We start from the raw sequence: 15771 nt of genomic DNA on the forward strand, positions 1-15771 counted from the left end.
AAGCACATTTTTCATCATAAAAATTTTAATTTCTAGCAGAAGACTGAATACGTTCTAGCTTTCTACTTGAAAATTTCTGAAATTTTATTAATATTTTCGGAATTTGATAGATGAATTTTAAAAAAGATTGTAACATTTTTATAGGTAAATATTCTTTGGTCGGGAGATTATAGCAGCCAAATTTAATGAGTAAAAATCACGTGCTTGCTTCTCAATCTTTGATAGAGTCTCACGCAATGATTTTTCGAATTAAGATCGCATCAAGGTTTTTATAAAAGTTGCTTCATTCATCAGTGTTGCGGCTAACATATGTTTTTAACAATTGATTATGTAACATATGGTTTTTTATTATGCTAAAAACATAAGAGTTCTACTCTCTGTTGTTATATTTGATGACAAATGATACCTTAAGGGCACATTATGTCTCTACGCCGGCTCAGACGTGCTTATCTCTCAAAGCAGTCTTAGTACCCAGCCCTCAGGCGGTGACCGTAGGTATACGTCATCTTATTTACTCACTTCGTCACAGCGGGCGAGCTACAATTCTGGCTCATCCTCTATCAGGACAATGCGGACGGGCGGACGTACTATTTTTAATTCTACCTCCACGAGAACAAGAACATTCGCCAAGCGGAGGGTCTCATCAATCACCCACAGTGATATACAGACATTTTTCTTTTGTTTGACCTTAAGTTTAATTTTTGTAATAGTAATAAGTTTGGTTAATTCTTTTTCTTCTATATTTTGTTTTCAAATGTTTTCATTTTAATATGTTAAATTCTTCTGATTGACGGAACATTTCTTCTATTTTCATTACTCTTCTCAGTTGGGCTACCAACTAAAGGTTCCTTTTGAATCCCCACTCGCTGTAGCAATCAGCATTCCAACGATATACCCACCTTTGTGAAATTCAATTTCGAAGAGATTTTGTGATAGCAGGATCAAGGAAACATTAGATACCTATAACTAAATGACTAACTGGTATTAGTTTTGCTATCTCGTACCTAGGTTTATTGTTCCCCAAAATGTTTCTGAAGTTGGTTACTACTGCAAACTCATTGTTATTCGATTGAAATGGCTTTTATCGTTTATCCAATAATTTTGCTTTTTATTTATTTTCTAAGGGATGAAGATACTTAAACCATGCGATAATTAGAAAATAAAGTTGAATAAAACACTAAAAGTAATGTCTAGTAACCAAACTTAATTTGATCTCACATACTTTCTTGAATGGTTTAAGATAATAGTTACTATTTACTGCGTCTGGATGTATCTAAATGAAACACTCATTTGTTATTGTTCCAGTTATTTCATTTCGTTAAAAGGGTAATGGAATCACATACAGCTAGTGGAAATGAATAGTGACTGTTATCTCAGAGATATTCAAAATACCGTGCAGAATCAAATTAAATGTGGTCACGAGAGATAGGCACTACTAAATAGGGATTTTTTTTTTTTTAAGTATTTACTAACCCAACATTTTTAATTACCACATTCAGCGCTGAAAACAAAAATTTTAAAAAATTCATTCCAAAATTTAACGAATTAAAAAAAGCATTTGCTGATCCATTTATTAACAAGCGAACGCTCAGAAAAAGCCCATCTAGTCATGACAAATTCGTTTAGCGGACTACATTTTAGTGTCAGCAGGAAGGATTGCATGTTACATGACGGGTTGCATAGTTTGGTTTGAACGTAAACTTACAGTATGTTTGCCGGAGCTGTAATAGGCGATTTCTACTGGATCAGCCTCATCACCATTACCTCAAAGATCGTCAACACCACTGTCTCGGACTACAAGCTTAAATTGCTGCAGATCTCAAGAGTCAAGGTTTGCTAAAATAGTTAAACCATTAACACGCCAGTACCCAAAACTCTATAAGAATGAATAGAAATCGAGTCACAAGCACGCATTTTGTTTTCATAATCAGCACCATAGAAAACATGGGGGAGGGTCCAAATATTATAGAAATTCAAGCAGCTAAAATAAATCGATACACAATCATAAAATTGATTTTAGTTTAATTTTGAGCTACTCCAAATAATTATGTATAAGGGGATCTTAATATTTTATAAATACTAAAAGTTAAAATAAATCAATTCACAAACGCACAATCATCAAAACGATTTTATTTTCTGTATATACAAAAAGACATTAAGGGACTTAAATATGTTAGGAACAGGAAAAGTTTAAACAAATCGAAACTCCAGCGCGCCATTTAAAAATTTATAGCCTTTTCATTTTGTACGCATCTGAACAAATATAAAGAAACCCTTAGGAATCCGAAATGTTAAATTGAAGTCTGCACATGGACTTTTTCAAAATAATAGTACGCTGTTATTTCTCAAATCTACTCATCAGAAATACCTTCACAAAAATAAATTGAATTCACATATGAGTTCAATTACATGTGATTGTAATTGTAATTGCAATTACTAAGGGTTAATAAGTAATTGTAAGTGCGATTTCTTACCTCAGAAAGTAATTGTAACACGCAATTATAATTACAGTAATTGTTTAAGATGAATAGCAATTACTTATCATAATTACAGTATTTGTGATTGCGTCTAACAATTACAATATTTTTAATATCAAAGCACCTTCCAGAAGAATTGTAACTCGTTCTCAACAATACGGAGAAGATTGGTAATTTTATAAAGAAAAGCTCCAAAAACTCAAGACTTTTTAATGTTATGTACAAAGATCTTCAATATTAATAATTAAATTGAAAGTAAGATTAAGAAATTATATTTTTGGAAACAGTGAATTGAAAACAATACCGGAAGTATTCGAAGCTATACGTATTTTTTTTGTGTGAAAAGAAGGTTGGTCTGTTTCAAGATATACGAGGAAATATAATAGATACTTAATAGGATTAAAATTATTTTTCATGGAGTATTTTCCAAATCCCTAAAACACTAATGATAATTAGATTCCAAAAGGCTTCAATGAAGAACATTTAGACAAATGCCACAGATCTATATTTATGTTATTAATATATTCCTGTAAACTATATTTTAACTATATTCTCATATATTCATATATTATATTATATATGAATAAATCTCTATTATTTCTTGTTAAGACCAAATCATTAGTTCCTTTAATTTCTAAAAACGAATCTCCTTGCTTATCAGTAATATTTTACTCTATGGGTTAACCAAGAATTTGGTTGCTAACTTGAAAAGTCTAGGTCAGTAAGTATACTTAGGATTCATTTTTATTATTGATTTTATCACATTAATTTAGTCAAGTACTTGTTTGGAAATGCCTCTATATTTTTTTAGGAGTTGAGGTATATATTTATATATATGGCAAATGAGGTATTAAGAGTGAGCGGTTTCTTGAAGAAATACGGCTTTAGTATACTTTTTCCTGTGCTTGTGTTTACTTCTATTTACTCAGATTATAGCCATACACAGAATTGGAAAACTAACCAGAAATTATTGAATAAAAGAAGTGAATTTAGCTAGATCCATTAAGTAAGGGGAAGGTATATTATTTATATTATCTGGTGTTAATTTAATTAATATGTCAAAGTTATCTTAAAACAACTGATAATTTTTATTTCTTACTTGGAGTATAGTTTTCGGTAAGTTGGTAAGTCTATTAAAGAATTTAGGGGATTGAAATGCCTGGAATTGCCCATTTTTTATTTTATAAAATTTTAATTTCAGTTCTACTTTTGTGTTATTTTAATCAAGTGAAGTAGTCGTAATACAGAAGGCAAGGGACTGGTATTTAATTCATAACTCTAAATCCAAACCAGTCACATATCGATTGTATTTTTAGGAGATTTTAGCCCCAAAAAAGCGTAATGAAGTTTTATTCGTTTTTATTTCTATTCTATTTTTTATAATTACAAATTTTATTGTGGTACACACAGATTTTTTTAACATAATTATTTAGTCAAGGTTAAAGTGATATCAAAGAAATGAATAATAGTTATTACTTAAAAATCATTCTAGACTTTTAATTTTAAATTGCTGAATTACTTTTCTAATTGGGATTACTGTTTTTTATGATATGCCATGATATAAAGAATTAAAGGTTAATACACAAATCCTAGTTTTAAGTTTTCATTATGTTCTTTTATAGTGTGGCTAATTAGTTTATACTCCATATACCAAGGACACCATGGTTGTTTCCTAACTAAACAGGGATCTTTTTGTATGAATTTTATAACATTTGAAACTCGATTGCTTTTCTATATACATTTTTTATGTTCTGTTATAATCGTAATGAGCTAATTTATCTCAGCAATTTTGATTAGCCTTATAGCATTGAATTAAAGTACTATAAACTTTTAAGTCAAAATTAATTTTGGTCATGAGTATTGATTTGAAAACTCTGTGGAATTGTATTCAGTCATCATATCTGGGCTTTCTAGTAACATCATTACATTTATTATCATGATGACTGGGATTTAGAAGAATTACAGTTATATCTTTTAACATAAAAAATAATCGTAGGTGTGAAATTGATTTTGTAGTCACCACTGTAAATTTTTAAATGAAATATCTGGGTAATAATGTTGGGCTCTGTCTGACCTGAGTAGCTGTAGCTACAGACAGAACTGGAAGATAACTGATTGAAAAAAGTTTCTAACATTATTCATGTTTAGCCAGGAAGTATCTATTACCATTAAGCTGTCTATTACCAATTTATAGAACTATGATCGGGTTCTGAAGTCTATTGAACATACCTCACCAGTTTAAGTTTAAAAGGAAAAAAAAACGGTTAATCAGGGGTTGTTTAATTGAGAGTTTATTGTATCATTCACAACAAGATTGTTAAAAGTAGAGCAAACTGATGTTACACATCAGTAGAATGCTGAGCTCTCTTTCCCTTCAGATCATGCCAGTAGAGAAAGAGAAAATTTCTTAACTTCATAGTTAAGGAGCGTAAAAATTCCTTATTTCATTACTCTATTTTTTTATATTGTACTATTAACTTTTTATTTACTTAATCTAATCACTATTCAGTAAAAATATATGGATTTTGTTTACTATTTTCTTTTCTTTTAATAATTATATTTATTAATTTCTTATTAAATCATCTTGATAATTTTATTTATTGATCTCACATTATTTAGTAATATTTTAATTGAATTCCTAGGTTAGTATTGATTGGGGCTGATATTTTCTAAAAAGCAGAGATAATTTTTTTAAATATAAAGCATGTATTTAGTTTTTCATGGACTAAAATAATTTATACTAACTCTAATCAAAAAGTTGTATTAGTTTATCAAAAATTCCTAAGAACGTAAGACAAAAATGTTTTTTTTTTCTCAGCCCTGGCATACAAGATGATTTATTTAAATCAATTTTAGTTTGAGAAAGTAAAAGACCTTATATCTATCCCATGTATCAAATCCTCCTAGAGTTTGATATGATAAGGTCAATTTGATACGATAAGGTTGTATATTAGGATAAGATCAAGATCATGTTATAGTATCAAACCCTATAATTTCTTAAGTCTTTAATAAGACAATGTTCTTGTCTCACATAGGTATTTTCAAAGCTAAAACTAAATATAACTTGTTTTGATATGATTATTTTTACAATTTAATAGATAATTATTTTGGGTGAGGCTCAACTGTATCCGTGTATACTTAGCTTTTTTAACAATTTTAAATTAAAACAAAAAGTCTTACTTGAAATAATAATTTATAAAATCATATTTTTTTTTTCAGCATTTGTATTAGAAATTAAGTGTCGATATAAAGGAAATTTAATTTATTGTAAAAAAAAAAATGATGAGGTGTTAATAGTTGACCGTAGTTATGAGGAGATGGTTGGAGGGGGGAGGGGAGTGTGGCCAGCAAAGATACACTAATGCACAATATGCCGATGTTTCGACCTGAATATATGTTTCAGGGATGAAAAACTAGATGTGATATCTCAATCTTAATGCAAAGAAAAATATTAAAAAAATTTGGAAACATACATTACAATAAATTAAGTAGATAGTTGTTGATACTAATAGAAGACAAAATATAATATTGTAGAGGTGTGAAGTATACAAAATAAATGATAAAAAATAAAATAATCTTTATTTCAAGTAAATAAGTAAATAAAGATAATGAAAGGTCTGTAAGAAAATGTTAATGATGAGTAATTGAATTATCATAATATAATATATATGCCTAAAAATAACGATAAATCATTTAAATCAACATAATGTAATGTATGATACAATTTGCAAGAAAGAAAGCGGAATATATGATACAATGGATAAAAGATAAGTAAAACAATAATAATTTTAAATAAATATAGAATGCCCGGAAAAGTGAATAAGGAAGGAACGAGATAGAAGATATATGTGGGAATGGGGAAAAAGAAAAAATAACCAAGCTGAAATTGTTACCGGAATGTATAACTAACTATGCAAGCCTGTTTGGATAAAATAAATAAGGTAGGGAAAAAAAAAATGAAATTGAAGGTTTATCGAGTAAAATTGCAAAATAACTAGTGTGAAATAAATAACCACGAAAAGGAAAGGGCAGAAAGTATAGTTGAGCTTAATAAATGAGTGATGGTATAAAACATGAGAATGGTATTGTAGACAATAGGATTTTTAAGATGTGAGTAGATAAAGGAAAGTTTGTTGAGGAATCTGAAGGCAAGTCGGAGTTTGGGGATAGAGGAACGTAAGTATTTATATATGTTATTGGAAAGAAATGGGATGTAAGGTAGTGATCTGTATAAGGGGACGGTAAGTGATTTTAGAGAATTCAGTGAAGATGGATACAATTTTTGTAATTGTAAATAAGTTATGAAGTAAAATATGTTAAATCAAGCTGAAATTGTTACCGGCATGTATACCTAACTATGAAAGCCCGTTTAGTCAGAATAAATAAGGTAGGGGGGAAAAAAATGAAATTGAAGGTTTATTGAGTAAAATTGCTAAATAAGTAGTGTGAAATAAATGACCACTTAAAGGAAGGAGTTGAAGGCGAATAGGATATTGGTAATTTTATCAGGATTTATACAAGGGTGGAATTTTATAGAATCTTGGTAAATATATAGTAGACTTAGTAAAGAACATTGAAGTAAGAAGTCTTTTCCCTCCTACTATTGGCATGATTTTTTTGTAAACAGAGTGAATCATTCTCCTGATGAATGGCATAAATTTGCTTTACTTTTACTGTAAGACATTTATGGATCTCCTACAAATCATGTGGACACTATTGCTGCATCACCTTGAAGTGAGATAGCTAGTCACATTAAGTCCTAACATGACCTATCAGAATTTTCCCACTGGTACTCTTCAATTACATCAATGCATGTATAACTCTCACTTATTTCACCTGACTTTTCTCACTCCAAAATAATAATTATCGGAAGTACCATTAGGTAAATTTTATCCTTGAAATTATATTAAATTAATGCAGATGACTCAAACCAGGCGAATACGAGATCTTCATCTTCTACTAGAACACAGTAGTTGATGAAACAAATATTTGAAATTATGTGTAATGATACAATGGCACCTAGCCAGATATGTCTACAGGCTTAAGTTTCAGTAATGTATTGCGGACGTACCATAGAATGTTTCTTATATGCATCCCTATAGTACATTTTAGGCTGGATATGTTTTGTTAGAAAAGAAAAAGATTAGTTCTTTTAAAAAAATACTGGGACTCCTGTTGTTTACCTTAGAATTGGCAATTATGCAGATCTGAAATAAGATATTTTTGATCAAATAGAATTAATATGAGTTAAGGTGTTTAACTATTTTTACATTCAGGACAATGGGATCTTATGAATTATAAAATTTGTTGTTAAACAAACGTGCACTTTATTGATTCATCCTTGTACTAAAATAGCAGTTTAAGATTCTAAGTACATAAACTATTGTGGATGAGGCTCAAAAGAAGAAATAAGATATTAGAATATGATTCAACATTTAATATTAGAAGATTTAGTTGTTTCCTCTGTTCATCAATTTGTAAAGATTATTCATTTAAATTAAGTTAGTTTTTATGTCATTATTGGTTAAATAAAATGAAGATTTAAGTTATTTAGGTGATTAAAAACTGGTGTTGGATAAATTTTTAATGTCATTTTATTTTATTTTAGGATGTCTTTAAGTATCTACAAACAATATTGGCTTGTGGTGTTCCCTCTTACTGGTTTTTTAATTGGAAAATATATTGATGATTTTGAATCATCGAGAATGGTTCGATTTAGAGATAAAAGTGCCCTTTATGGTAGGGTGTTAGCACCCGGAGAGAAACCTTCTTGGCCATGATAGTGGAAAGTAAATTCATCTGCTTAAAAATACATTTATTTATTAGTCAGGTACAATGTAAACCCTAAATTGGGTGTTTGATTATTGTAAATAAAAATAAACCTTCATAAGTACATTTGTTTTCTTAATTTGTCTTCTTTTTTTCCTTTAAGTATATTGTTACCATTAAACATTTTAATTTTCAGTTAATGTATTCTTGTAAAACTTAACATTAAAAACTATGGCACAAACTATTAAATATTTCTATATATAAGAAGATGGTCAGGGTTGCGGTCAAAAGAGAAACAAAAATAGTTTACAATTATTTATTTTCTGACGTTTCGCCCCACTTTGTAGGGCTTCATCAGGGCTGTTCAAAGCAATCGGTTGAACAACCCTGATGAAGCCCTGCAGAGTTGGGCGAAACGTCGGAAAATAAATAGTTGTAAACTATTTTTGAAAGGAATATGGTCCGGGTGCGGTCAAGAAAAACTCAAATAGTAGAAATATACTATTTTAATGAGCCAACGTATCGCCCCACGTTGCAGGGCTTCTTCAGGGCTAAAAAAGATACAAACACATAGTTACAAAAGGAAAACAAAAACATAAGTGTAAAATAACAGGGGTATAAAATGTAAAAAAGTAAGATATAATAAGAAAAATTAAAGGTAGTAAATAGTAAATGTAAAGGGTAATAGTAACAAATAGATAACAAAAGAAATATTAAAGAACATACAAATAAAGAGATGTAAAAAGAAAAAAGAATACAAATCAAATGATGAGACAGAATGCATACCTATTTTGAAATAGCTATGCATTCTGTCTCATCATTTGATTTGTATTCTTTTTTCTTTTTACATCTCTTTATTTGTATGTTCTTTAATATTTCTTTTGTTATCTATTTGTTACTATTACCCTTTACATTTACTATTTACTACCTTTAATTTTTCTTATTATATCTTACTTTTTTACATTTTATACCCCTGTTATTTTACACTTATGTTTTTGTTTTCCTTTTGTAACTATGTGTTTGTATCTTTTTTAGCCCTGAAGAAGCCCTGCAACGTGGGGCGAAACGTTGGCTCATTAAAATAGTATATTTCTACTATTTGAGTTTTTCTTGACCGCACCCGGACCATATTCCTTTCATCTTTACACACGGTCAATCTAAAATCTTCCAGTAAACTATTTTTGTTTCTCTTTTGACCGCAACCCTGACCATCTTCTTATATATCAATTTTTACGGTCAACTATATATACATATATATTAAATATTTCATTGTATAAAAAAATAAATTTGAATAAACAGTTTCCTAATAATTTAATAAATACATTGTTAAACATATATTAAAACAAACAGTAATGACGTTTTAAGTGTTTCTTAAGAAATAAGAAACATATTTATTATATCACTAGATAACTAGGATAGACATTTCATACAATCTGGTGTCTCATACAATTTAAAATTTAAGGACAATTTTAACAGGTTTCTAATAAATATTATTCTAATTCTAATTTTAAAACCTAGTTAATGGGAGGTTTTTGTAAAATTTACCTGAAAGTCCAAATGAGTCTGTGAGAATGAATGTGGAGTAAGTTACTTTTCTTTTATTCCATGTACGTATGTCATTCAAATATGTTTACAAAACATTTTATATCTTAATATAAATGACAAGTGACTTATGCCACATTCATTCTCACCAGTTCACACAGGCGCGTGTGTGTGTCAAATGATGTTAATATCAAAGAGTACAAGCTAACATTTTTTCATGTTTATATTTCAGACCTAAGTACAAGACATGAAAGGGATCTTGCTTCTTTGCTAAAATGATAAATAATTGTATTATGTACCATAATAGCATTAATTATTTTTAACTACTTTATAACATTAAAAAGTCGTACAATCTTCATAAGTATAATACTGAAAGCCTTAACATTTTTTACTAACCCTATATAAGTTTTATCACCTTTGAGTACCTTTAATAATATTTTTTTTTAGTTCTAAAGTTTTCTTCATTTGTAGATTCCAAGTGATTAGGCTTGAAAACTATTCCAAACACATCATTGGATCAATTTTATAATGAATGATGTGTAAACTTGAAAAATAATACTGAAAACAACAGCCTTAATGTTTTTTTACTAGTAATACTTTAATTTTAATCATTATTACTCAATTTATTGAATCACTTAGTTTTTTTATTCTTGAATGTACTGACATTTTCTTTATTTGTAGATTCAAATTGTCTGATTTGAAAATTATTTCTTTTTTGTTCTAACCACATCATTTCTTCAATCCTTGGGTCCATGAAATATTGTTTTTGAAATTTATCTCCAGCAAAATGTTGCACATTAGCCCCACTTTCCTTTAATGGTTTCCTTTCAAAGTGAACATGTTTTGAAGCAACAGTTTTTCTGCTCGAAGACAATCTTAAAAAGCAGGGCTTGGGCAGACCAGATGGGTTGAATTTAGCACTAGTCGGAAGAATACTGGTATCACCTGGATCAGCTGATATATCGCTCATGTCTTCAATACTATTTGATAGTTTCCCTTTTTTCCTATTTAAATAAAGTTGAGCTTGTGTCATTCTTTCTTTTGTTCTCTTTTCTAGGAGTGATAAGTATTTTTCCTTGTTATTCAATGATTCCTCCTTTAGAGATAATAGCTCTTCTCTCTCTCTAAGTTTAGATTCCCTTTCTCTTAAATTTTCTAAGCGATTTATCCACCTCTCTTTAAATAAAGCTTCACTTATGTCTTCTGGATTTCTTTGAGATAAACTTATATTACTAATCCCTTTTGATAAATCTTTCAATTCTTGAATTTTTTCTTCTGATCTTTCTTTATATTTCATCTGAGAAGGCTTGTTAGCTGTATGCAATTCTGGAGTTACATGGACAACCACTAATGGATGGTGTATTATCATTTCTACAGTTGGTCTAAATTCTCTTTTAACAGTTAACATGAAAGTTACGATCGTGTGTAAATGCTCAGAATAGAATTCTGGAATAGGAGGATACCTTAAACAAATAGAAAACTAAAAGTTAGTTAAAATATTAATATTGCAGCTTATTTTAAACAGTGAATCACAGGACAACAAATAAATATTTAAAAATTCTTTTAGGATATAGCAATCAGATGTGAATATTTCCTTCAATTAGATTAGGTATGAATATGTTTCAAAAAATAAAGAAAAACAATTTAATATAGCTTTTTTGTTCTCAAAATCAGATAGATTTTAATACTTGATCTTGAAGATTAATGAACCGATATAGTAATGTAGTGAGTTTTAAAATAAGTTTGTAGCGTTTTTCACTAGTGATTTCAATAAAAACTTTGATTCTTGTAAATATTTTTAATCAATTATATATGAACCATTTTGATCTATTAAATGTTACCATCTTTCAGGTAATATTTTAGTTTCGTCCTCCCAGAACTCAGATTTTTGCACAATGAACTCCTCCATGTGCGATTTGCAGTCCTCGGGCGAATTAAAGTTTTTCCCATTAAGAGAGTTATGAAGGGCCCGAAATAAGTGAAAATCTGTTGGAGCAAGGTCTGGTGAATAGGGTGGGGGAGGATCACACATTTTTAAAAATGGATCATTAACATTGGACATGTGGTCCAATAAATCCTTTTCCATCAAATTGTGAGGAACCCATATATCACTTTGAGAAACATATCCCGCAGCCCCCAAATGATCTGAGACATTTGCATGAGATATGTTAAGTGTTTCTGCGATATCCCATGTCATAGAGTGAGGGTTATCTGTGACCAATGCTTGAATTTGGTCATCTACTGATGAAGGACGACCCGATTGCTTTGCATCTTCCAAGTCAAAATTTCCATTTCTGAACCGAGTAAACCACTTATGGATGGTGCTTTCTCCTAAGGCATCATCACCATACACACTGCAAATTTTGTTACCCGGCTGCAGCAGATTTTCTTTTTCAGAAATCATTAAATGACGAAAATTAATTTTCTTTTTCTCTTCCATTTTGGCAAGCAAAATAGCACTTAAAGATAAGGAATCTTGGTTCAAACTGATGCATAAAAGCACCTTAACTAATCCTTTTTTAGAATATGTAAACATTATTGACCAAGTATATATGATTCTATAAACAAGGAGGATTAAATTGAAATATTGAAAAACGTTATGAACTCATTTTATAATCCAATAAATGAGTATGTAGAACATTTTATATCACTCATTCCAGATGGAATACTAGTAACTTAATAGATCTATGAGGAAAATGTCAATATTCACTGGATTAAAATATCTAAAAATTAAAATAAAATTCATGAAATGGAAACTTGATAAATATATGTATTAGCAAAATCTTAATATCCTCTAGACAAAAAAAATCTAAAGGTTTGTTTCAAGAATGGAAGTTTTTTTCTGGGAACACAGTCTTTAACAGGCTGATTATTGATGCCTAAAAACACATAACAAAAACTCAAATCCTGGCTTAGCATATATAATTTTTCTTGAATAAAAAGTCAAAGAGCTTGGTCGAGATAGAAACTGTGGATTCATAAAATAAATAATTTATGAATAAAGTCAAAATAAGAAGATAAATTAGGTCGTAGAAGCTTAATTCAGACCACAGTACCTCCCTAGATACTACTAAAACCTAAATCAGACCTCATGACTAGTTCCTACCCCTTTGATTAAGGTGAGTAATGTATTAACTAGAACTTTTTTCCGGAGTCACTCAGATCATTTTTATTTTGAACCTAAAAGACACAATACTCATAAATTGAAAAAATATGATAAAAGTACTTTTAAAAATATTATCATGGAATAAATAATCAGGACTCAATCATTATATTTTTTTAATATTAAAGCCAATGTTTTGACACAAACAATTGGACCATCTTTAGGAAAAGGAGATCTGATGGGAGTTGCTAGAATGTAGTATTCTATAGTATTAGTCAAAATAAGAGGCGAGTGAGATATAAAGCTTCCCATGAAACCCCACCAATTTTTTGTTTACAGAGTATTTGTTTTTCCCTTCATAAAACACTGCATCGCCTTTCAAACTATGTTCACATATTTTTTAATAATCACAGATCACATAATTTAGTCAGTTCAACAAACTTTCATATTTTTCATTTTGTACAGTTCTGTTTCCTTTATTTTTATAATTCCTTTAAATTACACCCTGTATTACTTTCATTTATAGTTTATAAATTTTATGTCTAAACGTTTTATCCTTTTCTTTTAAAACTGAATTAAAAACTTTAATTGCTAAAACGGATGATGATCTCTTCATTTGACAAGCTAAGGTAGAATATAGAAACGAGAATGGTTAATATCTGTTAAATTAATAATTTAACAAAAGCTAATTTTATTTTATAATTTATGATATTAGGATAGTAATACTTCTGATAAAATGGTATTTCCATGTTATTTTTCAAAAGATTACTTGAAAAAATTATAATGTTTAAATCCTAATTATTTATTCTGTAGTATGAGGCATAGTTCTATCATCTACTATCAAAAAAATACAACCAATTTAATTCTTTACCTTCCTGCCTTAATGTTTAAAACCAGCTCTTGTAATGTAACACCTCTAAATGGAGGGATGAGGGAACAAAGTTCATAAATTAAACATCCCAGAGCCCAAATATCTGATTTTCTGTCATACTTCCTTCCTCTAATTATTTCCTGTTATAAATAAAAATATTTACTTTATAAAACTTGATTATAAATTTCTTACACTATTAATATAAAGCAAATTCACCAGCAGTCTTACATTAATTTTATTCATATTAGAATCTACTAATTTGTGTTGTAAAGTTTAAACAGAACAAGAAAAAAATGTTAAAATTACTTTACAGTAGAACATTAATGGTACCACGGAATAACACTTAGCGCATAACAAATAATTTAAGTAACTTGTTTTATTTAAATCATATCACTAATTCACTCACTGGACTCATGTAATATGGAGTACCAACAATATTGTCAGATGTATTACAATCATCTTCACTCTGGGCCAAACCGAAATCACCAAGTTTGAAATTTCCTTTAGAATCAATGAAGATATTGGCAGGTTTGATATCTCTATGCAATAATGTCATCTGAGGGAGCTTTGTGTGACAAACTTGCAGAGCTTTGCTAATTTGATAGAGGGCTTTCCATATGAAACTTTCGTCAAATTTCTTATTTTCACTAAAATAAATTTCTGATATAAAATTATAATTGATATTGGCAAATTGAGGCTTGATCTATTGTAACAATCATCAAGTAATACATAATTGAGAAAGAAAATTAATATTAAAAGGTTTCTTACATTCTACAAGTCTTGATAAGGGCACTCAAGTCACCTCCTTGACACCATTCCATTATTATGTATAAAGTAGAAGTTTCTTTCCTTATTATTCTGTCAAAATATTCAACAATGTTAGGATGATGTAATTGGCTTAACAAATTTACTTCAGAAACCAGGAGCTGAAATATCAGTCATAAATTACATTAAATGACTTTCATTTGAAACAATAGCACATTCAAATATTAAATTGCAGTAACGGTTACTTTTTTCTTTTCTTCAGATAGTTTTCCATAGTCAATAGCTTTCCAAACATAGAATTCTTTACTGAATTTGTGTCGAATTTTATAACAGGTACCAAATGAACCTGTCCCTACTACAGAAATTACATCAAAGTCGTCTAGTTTTTGAGACATGATTCAATTCATAGCAACTTATAACTAAATGCGACTTGTAAATATAAATAAAAGATCAAACATTTCGCCTATCAAGGGTTAAAATAAAAAAACCGCTTCTTTTGAACTTGAATTTGAGAACCACCTGCTGCTTAACGGTTTTTGGGCTTCCAAAATAAATGTATAAATGCACTCAAAAATTTTTATTAAAAATTAAGCCAAAAAAAATATAGAACCAAAATAGATTATACTATTAAGTAATTAATTACTTGGTTATTGATTCTTTATGGATAGCAATATTACAGATTTTTCATACATGCTCAGCAAACATAGAGGTTATATATGTAAGTAATACAAACTTCATTTTATTGTTCAAAGTTAAACTAAACCATGGGAATAATTATGGGGACAGTTAAACTAAAAATAATTATGGCAGATTCGACATTTACTTTCTATTATTGACAAATGTCATAAAGAATTAATTTTAAGTTTTCATCATTTTTTATTCATACATACATTTTTGTTTTATCGTCTTAGGTAAGTGAAAGGAAAAATTAACACCCCTTTATTGTTAAAGAATGAAGCTGTAGAGAGCAGAAGAGCTCCATATCTAAAATAGTATTCAAGATCGCGCGCTCTTATATTGATTTATTTATATCCCCGTGGAAATTATCTATAGTCAAATTGTCAATAGTGCCCTCTTTTCTAAGTCTGTTGGTTTACCTCAGGGTAGTATCCTTGGACCTGTCCTTTACAAAGTTTGTACAGCTGACATTCAAACCGATCCCAAAGCTGTCTTCATGTGTATTATCAGTGAATAATGACTAATCCAATGTGTCCCTAACCCTCCAATCTAACGTAAATTCCCTT

The 15771-nt window shown here is 29.3% G+C and overlaps 2 protein-coding genes across 5 annotated transcripts; one reads left to right on the forward strand and one right to left on the reverse strand.

The window, feature by feature from the left end:
• Positions 1-3045: 3045 nt before the first annotated feature.
• ND-MNLL (NADH dehydrogenase (ubiquinone) MNLL subunit) lies at positions 3046-8385 on the forward strand. 4 transcript variants are annotated; one of them, XM_024364327.2, is made up of 3 exons: positions 3046-3194; positions 3289-3494; positions 8086-8385. In XM_024364327.2, the coding sequence occupies exon 3, from the start codon at positions 8087-8089 to the stop codon at positions 8255-8257; it is 171 nt and encodes a 56-aa protein (XP_024220095.1). In that variant the 5' UTR covers positions 3046-3194; positions 3289-3494; position 8086; the 3' UTR covers positions 8258-8385. The 4 variants fall into 4 exon arrangements, with proteins under 4 accessions (XP_024220095.1, XP_024220093.1, XP_024220094.1 ...); XM_024364325.2 differs by having other exon boundaries at positions 3047-3194; positions 3289-3483; XM_024364326.2 differs by lacking the exon at positions 3289-3494 and having other exon boundaries at positions 3103-3194.
• Nek2 lies at positions 8159-15223 on the reverse strand. The gene is made up of 5 exons (XM_024364319.2): positions 14773-15223; positions 14531-14688; positions 14169-14409; positions 13763-13902; positions 8159-11251 (listed from the first exon to the last, which is right to left on the reverse strand). Exons 1-5 carry the CDS (start codon positions 14920-14922, stop codon positions 10420-10422), a joined length of 1521 nt encoding a protein of 506 aa, XP_024220087.2. The 5' UTR covers positions 14923-15223; the 3' UTR covers positions 8159-10419.
• Positions 15224-15771: the final 548 nt, after the last annotated feature.

The sequence above is a fragment of the Halyomorpha halys genome, unplaced genomic scaffold (assembly GCF_000696795.3).
Source record: "Halyomorpha halys isolate HHAL.00 unplaced genomic scaffold, Hhal_1.1 Scaffold452.1, whole genome shotgun sequence".
Classification (NCBI taxonomy): Eukaryota; Metazoa; Arthropoda; class Insecta; order Hemiptera; family Pentatomidae; genus Halyomorpha; species Halyomorpha halys.